This window comes from Cheilinus undulatus, linkage group 21 (genome assembly GCF_018320785.1).
Source record: "Cheilinus undulatus linkage group 21, ASM1832078v1, whole genome shotgun sequence".
NCBI classification, from domain to species: Eukaryota; Metazoa; Chordata; class Actinopteri; order Labriformes; family Labridae; genus Cheilinus; species Cheilinus undulatus.
The window spans coordinates 16,062,158-16,082,023 of record NC_054885.1 but is presented as its reverse complement, the minus strand read 5'-3'; the positions used below and the strand labels follow the sequence as shown (position 1 = coordinate 16,082,023).

Below are 19,866 nucleotides of genomic sequence, written 5' to 3'. Positions count from 1 at the left end.
ACCCCTTTAGCAGCTTTTTGCCCATTTTTGCCACTATTATTACACTCTTTGGCCTTAATCACTGTTCTTTGCCTATTTTTGCCAGTACTTAGCCCCTTGTGTCCCATTTTGCCACCTCTTTTGGCCACTTTCAACCCATTTCTGTGAATTTTTGCCACTTGTTTCCCATTTCTAATCAATTTTTGCCTTATTTTGCCAATTGTCCCTGTTTTTACCACTTTACCACCTTCAACCAATTTGCTGCTTTTTGCCTTGTTTTGCATCTTGAAACATCATTAATACTACTTCTTTTTGCCATTTTTTGACACTTATTTTCAGTTTTGCTTCATTTTGCCCTTGTGTGCCACTTTTAACCCTTTTTTGCTCTTCTCTCCCTTGCCACTTCTTTTTGCCACCTTACCAATTTTTCAACACTTTAGGCCAAATTTTGCCACACTGTAGCCCTTTGTGCTTTTTTTGCCACTCTAACACACTTCTGTCCTATATTTTTGCTTTTTAGAAAATTTGTATGTTTTTGCCATTTTTTGCCACTTTTCATTCATTTTTGACATTTTTGATGTTACTTTAACCCCTTTTGTCTGTTGTTGTGGTTCTTTTCATGATTATGCAATTCTTTTCTGCTAAAGTTGTCTCAGTTTCTTTGACTTTTTCTGGCATCCTGACGTCCGTGCACATCTTGGCTTAGCTATGAAGTCTGGCATTACTTTCCTAATTGTTTGTTTTAAAGTGCTTGACCAAATGCTCACAAACTGTCATTTTGTTTTAATGAAAGGCATTTGCATTTTGAAAAAAGCTATACTGTATTACAGCAATAGAACTCAGTTTTGTTGCTTTTAAAAGAGTGGTTATTCTTCAGGTTAAAAATAAAATATAGTTATAACAGCTTAACTTTACAATGGATAATGGTTTCTGCTGACCTCCATGGGCCTACTATTTGGCTGGGCCTTTTGTCATTTGAACTGGCACAAGCTTTTTGACTAATCAGAGTATTTTTAAATACTCCAATCACTTTTAAGGTCATGGTACATATTTTAGTAATTGATCCAGGCTGATCATCTTAAATAAACCATATAAACTTTGAGTGTCTAGATTTACAGTGTGAAAACGACAAGCCAAAATCAACAAGCCCTCCTTGCAGCTTTAGTGCAACATTAACCTTCTAACTGCTCCTAAATCATGACATGTGGGGCGGGGGGGTCTCTCCTGACACATGGTGTTGCTGACATTGGTGGTCTCCATGCAACACAGAGCCATAAGATTTATGAGTAACGGCTGCCATGCAATCGGCAACCTGTTTCATGTATATAATCTCTCCTCTCCCCAGACTGGCCTCACTGCACGTTCTGTTGTGATGTGCTCCTCTGAAATAAACCTGTTTCACATTATGGTCCTATAACTTTCTCTACTTCATATTTGGACACATGAATAGCTTGTCATAAACAATAACAGGGTTGCTAGTTTACCTTGTTTTAAGACTAATAAATCTCTTAAAGATTATTCAAATTACCATTAAAATGATTTACAACCTGACCAGTCTGAGTGTGGTAGTAAATGTTTAGCATTCATATATGACACAACAGGAGGGGTGCTATAAAAAGTTATTGGTCTACCTACAGCAATGGCATGCATGGGTGACATAGTGGGGGAGAAAGTGGGACTAAAAAACCAGGGCCAAATTGGAGAAAAGGACGATTGTGTTTTTATCTTTATAGTGCAAGCTATAATTAGCCTAACCTAATCCCTTTTAATCATAATGAATTGCAATGTAAAACACTCATATTTACTTGTTTACGAATTATATAGTGTTATACAGTGTTTTATGTTGTGTTATCCTGTAGACTTCAGGCAGATCCATCTTACAAAACTCCAATGTGCAACAATTGTACCAGGTCTGAGAACACACTGAAGCAATCAGCCTCACTGAGGAGAATGAGGCTGTAGCAATGGTTGGGGTTTAGTGATACTTGTAGCAAAAGGCAATGGCTGCTAAAAGTGCAGTGACTAGCTCGGATGTAGCCACAGCATAGTGGCAGTTTTATCAGAACTGGGCCACATTTCTTCATTAAAAGAAGAGCAACGAGCCACACTGAAAGCTTCTTTTTGGCAGAGAAGGGGTTTTTGCTCTCCTCCTGCCCTGTGTTGACATGATTTTGCAATAGTTAGAGACAGGTCTGCCCACAGAATCCTGACTAAGAGTTTCCGCACTTTGGAGCTGAAAAGTGTGTGGACCTATTACTGGTTCTAATGTTTCAAATAATTATTTATTCATGACCATTTTTAACCCCTTTTCATCACTGTTTCTGCCTATTTTGTCACATTTGTTTCTACATTAAAAACATTTTGCCACAAATTCCCAATTTTTGCTACTTTTTACCCTTTTCATAGTTGCCCATTTTTGCTCCTTTTGCCACTTTTAACCCATTTCGCCACTTTTTAACCGGTTTTAACCTTTCTACCCCCTATTTTTAGGAGACCTGGTTTTTGACACCTGAAGCAGATTTTTGCCACTTTAACCCATTCTTGGCAATTTTTAACTGCTTTTCATCATTTTTACCATATTTTTTCTTTCTTAATCCATACTACTTGCTAACCCTTTTTTGCCAGTGCTAACATATTTTTTCTACTTTTAACCAATTTCTGGCACTCTAACCACCTAATACCGCTTATTTCTGCCATTTTTTTTTTGCCACTTTCAGCTCTTTTTTTTATCATTTATAACCCATTTTTTGTCACTTTTTAACTCCTTTTCACCATTTTGCCACATTTTTCCTGTTTTAACCTATGTTTGCGGGTTATCCATATCCTTGCCTCTTTTAACCTAGTTTTGCCTAGTCTTACCTATTTTTCTCATTTACCAATTATTTCTGCCACTACTCTCACTTGTAACCAAGTTATGATACCATTTTTACCATTTTTGGCCACTTTTTAACTCCTTTTCACCATTGAACTGTCATTTTTTGTCACTTTAGCCAAAATGTTTGCCACTTTAAACTAATTTTTGCCACTTTTAACACATTCTTGCCACTTTTTAACCACTTTTTACCACTTTTTTCCTTTCTTAACCCATTTTGCTGCTTATCCATTTTTTCCTCTTTTAACCTAGTTTTGCTACTTTTGACCAGTTATTTTCATTCTTTTGCCACCTTTCACCACTTATCTCTGCCATTTTTGTCTCTTATAACCAAGTTATGACAACCAAATTTTGCCTCTTTCTAACTGCTTTTCACCGTTGTGCTGCACATTTCTGCCACTTTTGGCCAATTACTTGTCACTTTAAACCAGATTTTGCCTTTCTAGACCCATTTTTCTCTGTCTCCCACTATTTTCTCCACTTATTTCTGCCAACTTTTTCCACTTTTAACCCATTATTGCTACCACTACCAAAAAACAGGTAATTCTATCTTCTGAAAATAGGTTTGCATTTTGAAAATGCTATATTCTCCTACAGAATAAATAAATTAATTTTTTTTGTTGTTGCTTTGATAGAAGTAGTTATTTTTCACTTTAATATAAAACATGGTTTTCCCATCTAAACATGATTTTGCTGACCTCCCCTGTATCCCCTCTTATGGGCAGCCTTGGTTACAGGTAGGGTTTAGTTGTACTTTAAGCCTGTAATGGCTGCTAGTGGAGCGATAAGCTCTGATGTAGATTTAGTGACAGCCTGTATAAGATATGGACATCATTTTCTTTATTAATAAGGAAGGGAAGAACCACACTGAAGCTTTTCTTGGTAAAAACGATGTTTTCACTCCTCTGCTGACCTGTATTGGCATAAGTCTGCAATAGCTGAAATGCATGCCGGTGAAGCTATTATCTCAGATGCAGTTTTAGCAACAGCTTTTATCAGACCAGGACAGCATTTCTTTGTTGAAAAAGGAGCAAAGAATCTTACTGAAAGCATTTATTGGTGGAGGAGATGTTTTTGCTTTTCTCGGACAGGCCTTGGTATTAGTTTTATCCAACAACAAGCTACACTGTTCTTAAACTATGATAGCTGGAGCAACACAAACCGACCTTCTCATATTTTCTTGTTGCTGTGAAAGAAATTTCATTTTCTTTTTTTCTTTTTTTTTTCTTTTTTTTTTAAAGAATGGACACTAAAAAAATAATGCCTGACTCTTAAGTATGTCGCTCTTCTGTTTGCCTCTGCTGCTTAGAAAGAAAGGAACACATATTTACCAGATTTCTGCCTCCGGTGAAGGTCTGCCCTCGCCAGGTGACCTCCAGTTTTTACACGTATACCAGCAAAAACATTATGTTACTTATGTAGCTTGTTGAAAGCAATGTGTTTATCCGTGGCTTAAGTGTAAGTGCAAACACAGATAATTCCATTCCCAAAGATCACAAAAGTCATGTGTCCTAGTGTCAGTTTCCACCAGCTTCCTGGTAAATGTACATACATCACTGACCATGTTGATAGGCAGTGAGCCATTGGTGTTTATGTTTAAAGTAAGCAAATATATTTGAGATGGCATTCTTGCAGCTGAATAAGAAGCTAGCTTCATAGGATATAAAGAAGTTGTAATTTTGGGTCATTGCACTCTTTGATATTTTTGCTAAAAACTTGGTGATCACACGCCCTGAACTCCTGACAGCAGCAGACCTCCTTACAAACAAATGACTCTTGTACTCTGGCTTCATGGATTGAATGTCTCCTGTTTCCCTCAGCTTTATTTACCACCTTATTTCTCACTTTCTGCAGTGAGAGGTAAATGAAAAGCCGCCACAGAGAAGGACACGCTGCTTCTGTGACCTGAGGGGTCATTCTGAGAAAGAGCTGCCGGCCGATTGGACAGGGGCAGAGGCCAGGGAAGTGTTGAAGCCCGACCCTGAGCCTCCTAAAATAAGTGAATATTTCTCACAGTTGGAAACTAAAAACAGCCGGACTGATTGACTGACATAAGGAAGAGGATTGGCTCTGTTGACACAGGGATTAGGGGACATTCTGTATCTAAATCCATGTTGTTTTAAATCTATGATGTCACGAGTGAAAGAACACCGATAGGTGTCAGGAGTTGGTGAGGCTCATTTCTGCTTGGGATATGGAGGAAGCCTTTTGTCCTTACCTTGTGATGTATATGGTGGTAAGGCAAACACTAGTCCATTCAATCTCAGGGGAATCTCTGTGATATCCAGTGTGCCTGTGAAACTCCTCTCCTCCGTAGTAATTCCTTAAAACTGCTGCAAAAATAAGATATATTTATATTTTTTTCCATATAGAAATGTAGAACTAATTCAGTCTGAAATATACATATCAAATATCAATGATATTTTCTGTATTTTAATAGAACAAAATCAAAAAAACTCAAATAAAATACACACACACGCTTACTTTTTTACACACCATTATCCAATCTATCATTGATTTTTGTAGCAAGGCACCCTTGCAGAAAAAAAACAGAAAATGTGAAATTTTGCGGCATGCTTTGAATTTTTGTTTCTTCCTCAATCTCCTCTGATATCCCTCTCCCACTCTCTTCTGGTCCCTGGTATATCTCTTTGTCATTTCATTTCTGGGTTCCAAAAGAGTGTGTGTGTTTTCCAGGATGAAAAGTCCACCGGATCTGCTGTCAGTCATTTTATTAATTTAAGAAAAGAATGTGTTTACTGGAAATACAGAATCAAAACTCAACTCAAAGTATATTCCAGTATCTTATACATCAGTTAAGGAAAACTCACTCAGGCCCTTGTTTATGTGTTCTTAGGACATCATCTGGATTCTGTAACCCCTTCTTAAAATGGACATTCAAACTAAATAATATATATATAATTGGAAACAAAGTGGCAAAAACTGTTTTGTGGTTTTAAATATATAAAACCACTTATTACCAATTTTTGCAGCTTTTTAACTGTTTTTCACCATTGTACTACCCATTTCTAACACTTTCAGCCAACTATTTTCCACTTTAAGCCAAATTTTGCCACTCTTTAACCACTTTTCACCACTTATTTCTACCACTCTTAACCCATTTTTGCTTTTTATTTGGCAAACACTTGATTATTTTCCACCTTAATTCCACCATATATAATAATTTATCCAGTATAACTAAATTGCACATTATTTTCAAATTGTGCAGCACTGATTCATATCTCATTTTAATGAAATATTCAATGAAACATACTATGTTTCTGGCAGGCCAGCATCTTCACTTCTTTGTTGCCATGCAACAGGTCCTGACTGGTCCTTTTCTTGTCTCAATGATTCTTGACACAAATGTTTCAAACTACTAGCGGGCTGAAAAACAGAAGTTTTAAGCATTAAAATTACCCTTTAGAAATGGTCAGTCTTATTGCTGATGGCCTTGTTTGCCTTTAAAGCTCATATAGAGGTATACCTATCACATCATAAAACTCTGTAAACTGTTTTATATCCTGAAGGCATTGAAAAAAAAAAAATCCTCACAAAAGCTTTGAGGTATGCACTATGCTCTTCTTAAACTGCATTATTCTATTTAAAAATTCTAAAACCATCAGAGGACGCTGAGCAAAGCATGACAGGAGAGACATCACTAATCACAAAAAAACTAGAAACAGTGCCTGTAAACACTGATGTGAAGCGCTGAGAACGTATTCCTGACACTTGTTTGGGTACAGCAGCAGCTGCTCCTCTCCCATCGGGGAAAACTCTGGCTGTATTAGGAAGGATTAAACAGCTGAGAAGAGGCTTTCTACTTCAAACGTGGTAAACTGACACGGAAGAGGTTCTGGTTTCTGTTTTATCCTTTTGTTAACATTGCAGTATATCATACTTACATAACAGCAGTTACTAAATATAGAGATAGTTACTAATCTATAATATGAAGGCATGTCACAAATATTTTCATTAGACATTGATGCAATGCAATATATTTTATATCAAATTCTACCAAGTCTAAACTTAATCCAAACAGAAGATAACAAGAACATTTTTTCCGAGGCATTTCCAGACCAGGGAACCATATAAACAGATTTGCATTGAGCACATAGAACTGCAGGAGTAGAATGTGCTCTACAGCTCGACACAATAATCTCTCTAATTTAGCAGATTGTCAGTAGAGATAAGTATCGAAATCTGGTACCAACATGGTACTGGTACCAACACATCCAATACCTACCAGACCGAATTACAACACAGGTATCAATACTTCATTTTAGCACCTCTCCACCCCAAATGAGAGGGAAGAAATCACTGTTGAATTTGTGTGATTTATGTGTTATGTTGCACTGGTTTCCTTTTTCTTATCCCACATACGTGTGGCATCTCATAAAGAGATTCCTGCGTATCTTTGACAATACCCAGGCAGCTTTTAGTGTCCAGCTGACTTTCAACACACTTTTTTCCTCTCAAAAGCACTGGATCAAGCAGCTGCAATGAGTGTAACAAGATATAACCAGCAGGTGGAGAAAAATCGTGTCATTTTTAAAGAGATTGATTGTGGCTGTTTTGTATCCTGGAGGCAAAGAGCAGGCCCAGGGCCACAACGAATCGACCAGCAGCTCTGGCAACAAGGGGAACTTTATGGAGCTTGTGCAGGCTTTTGCTGAATTTGACACAATGGTGGCGGAGCATTTAGCATCAGCAACTACATTTACTAGTTTGTCAAAGACCATTCAAAATGACATGGAAAGCACTGCTCGTGTTATTCAGGAAGAAATAGACAAAGAAATAAAGGCAGCACCGTTCATGGCAGTTGAAGTGGATGATACCACAGACATATCCAAGTGCCAGTTGACAGTTACAGTCCGCTATGTGAATGACAGCGGCATAGTATGTGAGCCGTTTCTTGGTTTCTTTGACATTAGCCTCGACAGAGACGCTGAAGCCATAGCTGCTGTGGTGATGAGGACCATAGCAAGCTACAGTCCTGGGACGAAGCTCATTTGCCAACCCCATGATGGAGCCAGCTGCATGTGTGGCAAGAGAAGCAGTGTACAGGCGCTCGTCAAGGCAAAATGCCCTTATGCACTGTTTATTCATTGCTATGCACACAAACTTGATTTAGTCTCGGCTCAGGGGACAAGCAACATTCAGGAAGCACAGCTCTTTTTTGTTTCTCTTGACTGTTTTCACAGCTTCATCAGCTGTTCACCTAAGCGCACAGCATTGCTTACAGACGTGGACAGCAATATCCGAGAACCTCTTAGCAGCAGCACTCGGTGGAACTTCAAAAGCCATGCCGTGCATGCTGTTCACGAGGGACGCAAATCGTTGATCATTTCTTTTTATCGGATCACAACTGAACCTGGTTGGGATGAGGATGTAATCACACAGAGCTCGGCGCTGAGACAGAAGCTGGATGACTTCTATTTCACTTTCCTGCTTGAGGTTTTTCAAACGGTTTTTGGCCTGGCTGAACCACTTTTCCAGGTGCTTCAGAGCAGAGCTTTGGCCATAAGCAAATGTGATGACGGGGTAAACAGCACACTGGATGCTTTAAAAGCAACCCACAGCAGTGAAACCTTTAATCGGCTGTACAAGGAGACAGTACGGACTGTTGGGATGCCAAACCAGCTGCGACACAAGCAGAGCCGTAGGGCCTGGGCGGATTTTGAGCTCGGAGTCAGTATGGATGAGGACCAAGAGGACACGGGCCCTGTGAATGCCTACCGTTGCCTCTTTTTCCAGTTGCTTGATGGCATTGTGCAGCATATGACGCACAGATTTCAAGACATGAAGAATCTGAGCTTTTTTCAAGTCCTGGATAATACGTCATTTAAGATGTACTCCCAGCGTTCAGGATTCCCAGGGCAGGAGATCTCTTAACTGGTTGAGACCTACCCAGTGTTTGATGAACAAAGACTAAGAAACGAACTACAGGTCATTTATGCAGATGCCCTCTTTCACAAGCCCCCAGATGAGCTCCTGAAAATGCTCTTAAAAGATCAACTGACTACTTCCTTATCCGAAGTTTGCCAGCTGCTGAGGATGATACTAACCATCCCTGTTACAAGCACGTCTGCGGGGAGATCTTTTTCCTGCTTGAAAAGGATCAAAACCTACTTAAGAAACAGCTGTAGACAGGAAGACTTGGTCACTTGACAAAGATATTGATGGAGTCCTCAGTAACACAAGAGCTGAAGTCCCGTGGGGAGCTGTATGACAGAATCACTGAACGTTTTGCCAAGGTTATGACAGCCAATTGAGAGGCAGATTTCAGTTGTAACTGTTGGCTAGTGTGGATTTTGACAACTTGAAGCAAAAAAAGTGAGTTTTCTAAACAATTAATTAAGTCCACAATCACAAACTGGTCTACATATTTGCAGATTGGTGCACATCTCTTTACGAATTTGCAAATCTTTGCACACATTTACAGATCTTTGTACACATTTGTGGATTTGTGCACGAATTTCCAAATCTGCCTACGCATTTGCAGATTTGTGCACAGATCTTTGTATGCATTTACAAATACTTTGGCAACAATAATAGCTCCATAAAACGTAGTATTGGAGAAGACTCGTGTGTCAGATGTAGTCAGTTTGACTTGTATATTTGATCAGGTGGAACTCAGTAGTGAAAGCAAACAGAAGGGAATTTGAATTATCTCAGGTTTTCTTAAAACTTTAACTATCCTTAGATTATCAGAGGCATAGAAATCATCTTTATTTGAAAAATAATACCACTCATGCTTTGGAGTGTGTATGTTTCAAAATGCAGAAAATAGCATAATTCTTCTCCTTTTTCCAGGAAGGACCCTCTACACTCCCACTCTGACATAGCGCACCCAAAATTTCCAGTTGCATGACACCCCTGATCATCACTTCCAATATGCCAGCAGTAAAAATGAACAAACACAAATAATGCCACCCCTTAAACCCTCATTTGGCATGCCTTTAAAAAAAAAAAACATATGTTGCAAAAACCTTGTGGAATGCGTTAAGATTCTAGGCCCTAGTGATGTGTTGTATGCAAACATGCTGGCACTTTTATGTGAATGGCAGGGGGCCAGCTCTCATTTCAGAACCAGTCTGATTTTTTCCCGTTTTTAATCATTGTTTTATAGATATAAAAAGCCAAAAATTGTTTCAAGGCCTCATTGTTGTCCTTTAAAGCAATGCTTTTATTGGACATTAAATCACACCTGGCCTTACAGTTAGAAAAGTCCAATTGAATCCCTTCATTAGGTTATGCCTGGTCTAGGGAGCCGAAGGTCTTTTTCTTTTCCAGCCAAAATACTGTTGTTCTTATAGTGCTCTTTTATCAGTTCATTCACATGTCTCTGAGGTCCAGCTGGCTTTTGTCCCTGATGTCATAAAAAGCCATAATGGGACCAAATAAAGAGCTGTTTTGGAGCTAAAAGACCTGCTCTCATTGCTAAGGATAGCCGACCAAGCATGGCTGGCATTGGCTGTGAAAATGCAAGCAAGATCAAGGTTTACTGTACCCACTTGGTGGAAACACTCTTAAGAACAGAGCCATATCATCAGTCAGATAAAAGAAAAAAGTCAAGTAATAAATACTTTATTTTCACATAAGAATTAAAAATGCAGTCACCAGCTGGGAACAATATCTCTTCTCTATTATACAGATTAAAATTGAATTTATCCATCTTAAATAGCATCCTGTACAGCTATGTAAATCTTTCTAAGCCAGTTTTTATTAAAGAAATGTTCATCACAATCAAAAAAAAAAAAAAAAAAATAATAATAATAATAACAGGCAGTTGTGTCCATCATCGGCCACCTCCGTTAGCTGCCCCACCTCCGGCTCCTCCACCTGATTGGTCCTGGGCTCCTGACATCATCAGGAAGAGAACAAGTGGAACGATGTACATCCACTAGAGAAGAGGACCAGATAAGAAAAGAGAATTAATACAACAGTATTTGTTTATGACAGAACAGATTCAGCTGTGATCACAGAGAACCTTTCCTGATTTGTCATCCCAGATTAGTTAAAGGTTTTTTTTTAATATAAACAGAGGAGAAGACAAGATTAAGAGTATAAGTGGGTGAGATAAAGGGCTAAATCTCAGGATCAGACACCAAACACATGTTTATCACCCATAAAATTACAGTGGAGGATTCTTCATTGTTTTAACTAGAGGTTTTCTTATTCAAATGATTTTGAAAAAACAGGGAATATCTTTCTTAAATGTATTTGGCATTGAACCTGAGCTGAGGTGACTTAAAGCAGAAAAGGAACAATAAGTGGGAAATAAGGGGGTGGGTGTCAGTTAGACATATTATAGAGGAGAGAAAGAGTTTAACAGAGGAGGAAGGGGGACAGAACGAGCCACAAGCATGAAAACTGTACTTCAGTGGGAATCAGCTCTGCTCTCTTCCTCCCCCTGCTGGGGGCTGTGCTGAATTGGTGGCCATGAGGAAGATAGCACCTCCCAGAATCAAATACCACTGGAACACAGCACAGCACCAAGTCAACACACTGTCAAAAGGTCACTGAAAAAAGCAGCATACACAAACACACAGCACAGCACAGAGCACAACAAGCTGGAGGAGAGACACATACGAGATGCTTCTGTGTAAAAACTGAGAGCTGAGAAGTTTTAACTACAACGCTGAGCTCAAAATTAAGTAGACAAAAAAGCGATAATATATCATCTCCTTAGTTTTCATCAGAAATATCAGTTATACTTTTTTTATTGTAAGTGTTTTACAGTCAATAACAAGAATGCAATTTTCTAGGAGACACCAATAGAACGATTAAAGGATTTCTACCTCTGCTGGTTACAAAAAAAGACTACCAATAATTATGATCTCAGTATCAATCAAAATAATCATGGTTGTGATTCTTCCATAACTGAGCAGCCCTAGGGTTTATTATACTCCGGAGAAGCTATAAAAATTCTGTTCTAAGAAACACAAAGGTCCTTTCTTTCATATTTCGAATTGTGGGGTAGCCAAAGGGAGCCCAGCTGCCCTGAAAAGGGCATGAGCTCTCCTGGCAGCCTCAAATGAGACATTTAGGGGGAGCTCTAAGAAGTTATCAACACGTCGGATATTTTTATAATTTTATGTACATTAAGATTCCAAAAATACAAAACCAAAAGTATAAAAGGATAAAGGCAAGATACATTATATTAGGGATGCACGATAATTATCGGTACAGATAAATTATCCCAATAAAATAATAACCGATAAAATCCCCCAATAATAAAGGTGTTTGTGTTCTTTCTCACGAGACTACACATGCTGAAACAGTAGGTGGCGCTGCGGTGTGTGACATGCTGTTAAGCACCAGAGAAGAAGAGGAAGCAGCCTCAGTGCTAAGGGCTAATAACCAGTGTTGCCAGATTGGGCGATTTTCCAGCCAGTTGGGTGGTTTTATGGCAGCTTGTGCAGGTAAAAATGGGCTTGGGCGGGTTGATATAATTTGGGCTGGTTTTTCTTAAGTTTGGCGGGTTCAACTGCATCTTAACAGACTGGTTTACATTATTAATTGTTTTGTTTAGTTAAGTAAAATGAGAGTTCAATAGAAGGAGTGTTGTGACTCTATTAGGAGTAGGAAATTATAAGTTAAAAAAAATACTTATCGTGCGTCACTTCATATATATATGTATATATATATTAGTATAGCTCAACATAGCCCCTTGCTCATTGTACCACAATATATCATATCGGCACCTCTGTACCATGATATGTATCGTACTGCCATATTCTTGCCAATACACAGCCCTAATCATTAGTGTCACTAAATAAGAAGGTAAGAGAATGAGAAATAGAAATAGAGAGGGACATACCGGTAGCTGGTTTAACAGTTATTTATCAAATGATAGTTTGCTTCAAACATCTTTTAGCCTACTAGAAAATAAAAGAGAACATTTATATTTCATTTTTTCATCATTGTATTATTTAGTTGGGTGAAGAGCCCAAGACAATTTTTGTCACTCTGTAGGATAATACGGTCTATCTTTTCTTGTCTTATAACCCCTGACTTAAAAAATATTTTATGTTAGGCCTTACTATTCAAGTCACATTATATTTTCTTTGTGTTAAAATATGAAAATTATTCTTATCCAAGACTATGAATAATGACAGTTAAACTTTGTGAGATTTAAAAATAAATGCCCAACTCTAAATAAAATAGCCTCTTTCTGCAGTTGTGTAAAAAAAGGCCCCTGTCTTTATTTGATGATTTACTGTATTTCATGTGATTTCCATTTAGAAATCTTACATATTAATGTAGAGTTTATCAACAAAAGTACTGATAAGTATCAGTACTGAACACAGTTCTGTTATCAAAACCAATAACTATAAAATAGTAACAGGACTCATCCCAACATTTTTGTGAACTGATTTTTCCTGATAAAAGAAAGGTAATAACAGGCGGTGTAAAGCATATTTCTGTGATTTCAATATGACAGGTTTACTGCTTAGGAGTTCTTTGACATTAAAGTATCAGGAAAAGGTCCAGAAGTAAAGCTAACAATATATCTTTCTTCATTTGGTCTGATCCTAATGACCTTAATTAAATATGTAAAAATGATTCCTACAGTGAGTGACTGAATGTGACAGAAACAACAGCCCAAATATATGCAACCATTTTGAATTTTAGGAAGACTTACACTACTTTACTGAAATGCCCTTTATCATTTATTCAATACACGCTGCAGGCTAGTTCTGTATAAAAAGTTGTATTGGTTCTAATGGACATAAAAGATTGATGAACTTATAATAAGCATTTTTATTTTTTCATTATACAAGCCATTACAGAGAACCAAAGGCAAAGTGAATATGTTTATGCACAGGCTGCACATCTTATCAGCAGTTTCAGCAGTACTACTTACATATTTAGCAAAGAAAGACTTCTGCTCTTGTGGATTCTTTTCTTTCGACCTCATGTCCTGCTCCATTCGTTCAAGGAAAAGAGCCGTCTCAGGTCTGGAGGAAAGCAGGCAATTAGTATTCAAACAAAACCAAAAAGTGTATTTGAGAGTCAGAGCAATTTGTTTTCCTGTGGGGTGGAAGTGATGTAAAGCATTTTTTTGTCAACTGCTGAATGTTAATTACATTGAGCAAATAAAGTACTGACCCTGGTGCATTGACGGGAGCCATTATGCTGAGAGTGGTGTTAAAAACCTCAAGATCGACCTCATCCTCAACCTCGGTGCCCCTGCAGGCTCCAGGTATTGTTACGATGGAGACACCAATGAGGTACCCTGAGATGTCAGTGTGGAGGGTGATGATGTCGCTCAGATGGGACTCAACCATGGCACACTGAGGACCAGAGCAGAAAACAAAATTATCAAAACAAGCCTAAAAATCGATAAGCCCTATAAAGGTAAATGTTTAAGGCAGAGCTAAGGACTTATCAAATATAGATGAAAGTTTAAATGTGCTGATACTTCTTTAACAGTGTCATATCAAGGACATGCTACATCATTTTTGATGTATAATCTCCCGTTATGTTGAGCTTGATACATACGGCTCTGACAAACGCAGTGAGGTAACCCTCCATCTGGCGCTCTGCTTGCCGGTCAGCCTGGAGGAAAACACGAGGAACTCTGATTCTGTAGAGACCGTCCACTGCAGCCACCTCCTGTGGAGTCATTCCACAAACAGAACAGGGATCAAATCTTGATGCATACAATCATAATCCTTTTTTTTACTCTCTGGCACTGACAGCAAGGATTATTTCTAAATGATGCTAGGTGCAGGTATGTAAGCTGATACAGAAGAAAACTATTAACCCCTGTTAAGTCCTAAACCATGGGTCATCAACGCCATTTGCACAATGGCAAAATTTTTCTTAACAGATGCTTCGGGGGCCAGACACAGAAATAAATTACAATGAAATCAATATTTTGGTTAAATTAGCATAGGGGGAAATTGAAATATTTTAGATACATATTTCTGGAGCCCTATGATGTCTATTACTGAGTTTAATACTGATATGCTATGATGTGATTGGCCAAAAAGACATGGAGGGAAGAAATGTTCATCAAAGTCTCTCAGAAAGGGAAATTTTACCCTTAAAGAGACTTGCGTGGAAAACTGATGTGGAAAAACCACAGCTTTAATTAAGATAAGTAGCCAAGTATACATTTACCATGCCAACTAAAAAGACATAATATACTTGCATGCCTGTTGTTTGATAAGTTGCTGGGTTGAAGAGTTTATTTGAACTGTGAAAAAAGGGTTAAACAATGGCATGCCAGGGCGCAAATGGTCTAGAGGTTAGGTCGTTCCCCATGTAGGCGGGCAGCCCAGGTTCAAGTCTGTGGCTCCTTTCCTGCATGTCTCTTTTCCACTCTCTCATTCCTGTTTCTTATTCTATCTAAAGTTCTCCTCCAGTGTGGGCTCCAGTTGATGATCACTGCCCTAGGCTATTATTTAACCTTTTTGTTTCACCTGGACTTGTTCTCTGAAAAATTGTAAAATATAAATTCTGTGGTGTACAGGCCCTGAACATCCTTTTTCAGGTCAACCTGGGCTTTAAGAATATGTGTGCTGCAGTAAAAATTTGGGATTGGCCTCATTTGAGTCATAACTCAAAGTAGTTCCTGGCTGCAGTGGCACAGAGGGACATATCACTGCCTCTCTGTGTCTCTTTCTCTCCATTATGAGCCACTCAGGCCCTCTCCTTCAGGTTTTTAAGTGTTCACATATGTCACCCAGCCCTAATAGCTACCACAAATATCAATGTGTAATGACTTTTCATTTTTTGCTAAGTTTGGTCTGTGGTTGTGCATGAGAATGGTGAGTTTTAAATGTGATTATATTTATTAGTAGTCAGGAAATGGACACTGCAGCTTTTGGTAAATCCCATCACACGCTTCAGTTTCATTCTTTTTACCTTCAGTTTGATGCGGTCTTCTTCAGATAGCTGGTTTTGACTCAGTGAGAGGCTGCTCTCCCTCCCAGCTTTTAACAGCAGTGCTCCACGTACCCGGAACTTTGCTACATCATCTGAAACAACGAGGACAAAAGAAAGTGAGAGCAGACACAGGTAGTGATTATACAGCTAGAATCAAGCACATCTCATTGGGAATTTTAAAAACACTCATATTTTAAATAAAATGCTTTTATTTTGACAGGTAGTCAGAAAGCAAGAAATGAGAAGTATCAGAACAAAGAATTGAGACAAAAAAGCAAGCTGCTACTGCAGATCTAATCAAGTTTTAATAGTACAATTGGCATTATTCTGTTCTTCTGCCTAGTTATTCATAAGCCTCTTCACCCCTACATGCAAAGTTTATTCATCAGTTGACCCAGAACAACAAGGCTCAAAAAGAGGCCTTGGAGAAGCAAAAAGAGGACCTCTCCAACTATCAGACCAGGTATAATTTGATGTGTGATGAAAAAATTTGTTTAATGAAAGACATTGGGGCCTTAAAATAAGAAATTGAGGAGGCCAAACAAAAGTTGCAGAACAGACGATAAAAGAATGCGATGCCTTAAAGACTGAAAATAAAACATTCTGTGCGGGCATTCGGGACCTCAGACAAGATAATCAAAGCTTGCACTGCAGAAATGAGGCTTTAGAGAAAAAAAAAAACTGAAGCCCTCTCCAACAAAATAAAGACACCGGGGAGAAAATGTTACAAGTCTTTGAAAATGAAAGGAAAACATGGCAAGTGGCAGATAAGCACCTCAGAGAGGATCTCAAGCAATGTGAAAAAGCTCTCCAAGAACAAATTCAAGCATTCACAAATGTTCAGCAAGGACTTGAGGAGTGTAACATTCACAACAAAACTCTGCAGCACCACACTTAGGAGTTAAAGGAGAGGCTCAGGTTGGAGAAATGCTTGCTTGCACATGAGCAGAACAAGGCATACCAAAGAAAAGAGGCTCTTCCTGATCAATTACAGACCCTCCAAATTCAACTACATTCAAGGACCAGATCAGCAGAGTGTTCTGAAGATTTCCCTCATGTGCAGGCCTTTAATGTCAGATGGACAGCAGACGAGCTTAATGTTTGCGTGATGGAAAAGAAGTGGACCATAAGCAGTCGTTTTTGAGTTAAAAAGGTTATAAATCCACCTATTATTTCTATTTTGAACTGGAGAAAAAAATCATACCATGTGTTGACCTCAGAAGTCGATTTTAGGGCTGAAATGATTCCTCTAATTATTCGAGTGATTTGATTAAAAAAATTCCTCTGCCTCGCTTCGCTTAAATCAGTCAAGTATCCATGTACGTCCATGCTGTAAGCCTGGACATCGCGTCGTGTGTTGCACGGCGTGCTGAGTTTCACACGGATGGCTATTTGTGTGGCACAACGCACTTGTGGTTGCTGTTACTATAACATAACATACATGATGCGAGATGTGAAAACCACAGGGGAAGAGAAGTTGATGCATGTTTACAGGCACTCGTCCCGCGCTATTACACATCCACTGCCCGGGGCTTCGGTGATCCTACGCAGATCTCCAAGTTTACGCGCTGCCTGCATGACTCACTGGTGTAAGACAGCGCTCAGTTTGTGTCTGCAGACTTCAGGGAATTTCATAAACTTCTCTGATTGAGCCGACAGTTTCAGCATCCCCAATAATTTGATAAGACTTACATTGATAATGAGTTGACAATAATTAAATAGAAACACACTGTTGCCACAGACAGCGGCTGAGACTAAATAGGTTAAAATTCATCATCATACTGTCAGGATTCAACAGGTCACAGAAGCAAATTTATCCCTTAAAATGTGTTCTCCAGGTCAGTGGATGGTCTTAAAAGGTCATATTTTTATGGTGGAGGAACTCACAAACAAAAATGTGCAAAAATTAATTGTGAACACCCTTTGAAAAATAGACCATATTCCCATAATCTACAGCTTCACCTTTCAGACATCACCAGACCACTGTGTGAATGATGGACCATTATTCTTGCTATAATGTGAAATATTACTTTCATGCATAAGGTAGAGGATGTTAAAATGATTAAGCGTCTCTTTACTGACAAATTGGAAAATAAACTACAAAAACTACAATATAAGAAATAAAGCGTAGGCACCCAAAATTTCCTGGTAGAGGAGCTGTAAACCCCAAATATGGCAAAATCTTATTTATTTTTCTTCCTTTTCTTTTAACTGTAATAACTGCCATCAGAACTCTGTTGCACTTTGTAAAATATATTTTTTCTTTAGAGAACCTGTTTATACCAATTTTTTTTTATAGAAGTAGTACATTTAAGGGACCCAGCTTCTTTTCTCGTTTGTCTAGTACTACTTCCCGTGAAAAAGGCAAAAGTGATTGATGAAAAAAACTGCAATACTTCTTATCAGAATACCCAACGAAGAACTGATAGAGTACTCGATTACAAAAAGAATCGATTGCTGCAGCCCCAGCCGTTTTATTCGATTTTATCTTCTTGAAGTTAAATCTATGTGTTCCTGATGTTACAGGTGAACACGTGACAGTTTAAACACTTTCTGCTACAATGGATGTACATTTCTGCCCCTTTCACAGCCAGCAGAAGGCAAGACCAGCCAATCAGATGCGTTGCTGGGACACTCTGGCATTGTGGGTAATGTAGTGCTGTTGATCGAGATGGCAGACAATCCACATATTTTCTTATATATAGGTTGATAATATACGTATTTGTGTTATCTACATCACCGTTTCACACTCGTTTAGCCCGTGAAAAGTCTATATTTAATGGTTAAAACAGTATGGCTGACAAATCTGAGAAGGCAACACAGACCGAGTGACACACATTATGTATTCTACGTGACAATCTAAATAATTATAGAAACAGAAGACTCCCTCACCGACTTCAAATGAATGTTCGAGGGGAACGGAGAAGCCATTTAATTCGGTGTCCATGGCATCGCCGACCTGTTAAAAATAAAAGGAAGCTAATGTTAGCAGTCAAACAGCCAAAGCTCATGCTAACTATATTGCTAACAGGTGCAGCTTCCGCTTAACCGCGGTCGGTTATTTAAATTACATTAATACCCTTTGATACTTACTCTTCTACCATTATTACAACAAACAAAATCTGTATATATGGCGCAGAAAACGGTGAAAATAAAAGCTCTTTTTGGCTGCAACAGACAAGCCATTGCGGCAGTCATGCAAAGCGGAAGTCTTCTTCTTTTACAATTTCCGGCAGTTAAAAGGCATCTTGGCGTATTACTGCCATCCACAGGATGGATCCACATCCACAGGTGAACAGTACTACATCAGTCTACTATATTAGACAGTGCCTCATATTCTTGGGTATATTTCTGTGGCCTGCAGAAATGTAATAAATGCTTTTGTAATCAGTGGGTGGTTCTCACATCGGCCAAGCAGAACGTTCAATGCGGAAGTTACCGTCACAGCTCCTATTTAACAACGTGACAACTTCCTGGAAGTCTTACCATTATAAAATATACATCGTAGTGGTTCCCAGCCCTTTTCCCTAAGGTTTCCTCTCCTCACGTCTAAGAAAAGCTACTCACCCCAGAACCCATTTAGAAAAAGTAAACGGATTCTAGTTGTTTTCCTCATCAAAATTTTAAAGCTGGCTTATCCCTTTCACTCCCTGCATAGAGCGAGAAATAAAGGAAGTGTTTCATATGCCTAGAAGTATTTTTAAGAGGGTAGGAGGGTTGGATTTCACAAAACCAGCTACAAAGATATCAGAACTCCACAGACAAGTGTTTCACTATTGGAAAATGATCTTTTCCCATACTTTTAATTCCTATTGCTCCACCTTGTGAAACAACAGGTCAATTACAGTGAACAAAAAAAACTTAATTGAGAAAAATTGGCATGACAAGGATGTAGTTTTTTGTTATTGGCCTAATGGATAAAAACGGTCCTTTCCTAGAATTTGGTTCGTTCAGGGATAAATACAAGCTTCAGTGTTCATCTGAGAATACGAGCTCTACCTCTCCCTTTGTGAAAATAATACAAAACATTCTTGCACACTCAGATGTAGTCAGTCTTGTCAACTTTAAACATTGGCCAAGCACCAACAGAGGATAAGAAATGCAATAATACA

General features: G+C 38.6%; 1 protein-coding gene across 2 annotated transcripts; it reads right to left on the bottom strand.

Annotated features, from left to right (window-relative positions):
- Positions 1-10,425: 10,425 nt before the first annotated feature.
- On the bottom strand, positions 10,426-19,100 carry emc10 (ER membrane protein complex subunit 10). Of its 2 annotated transcripts, XM_041816720.1 has the most exons (8): positions 18,848-19,098; positions 18,647-18,713; positions 15,734-15,846; positions 14,363-14,476; positions 13,970-14,154; positions 13,725-13,818; positions 11,234-11,331; positions 10,426-10,757 (listed from the first exon to the last, which is right to left on the bottom strand). In XM_041816720.1, the coding sequence occupies exons 1-7, from the start codon at positions 19,037-19,039 to the stop codon at positions 11,245-11,247; spliced, it is 852 nt and encodes a 283-aa protein (XP_041672654.1). In that variant the 5' UTR covers positions 19,040-19,098; the 3' UTR covers positions 10,426-10,757; positions 11,234-11,244. The 2 variants fall into 2 exon arrangements, with proteins under 2 accessions (XP_041672654.1, XP_041672653.1); XM_041816719.1 differs by lacking the exon at positions 11,234-11,331 and having other exon boundaries at positions 18,848-19,100.
- Positions 19,101-19,866: the final 766 nt, after the last annotated feature.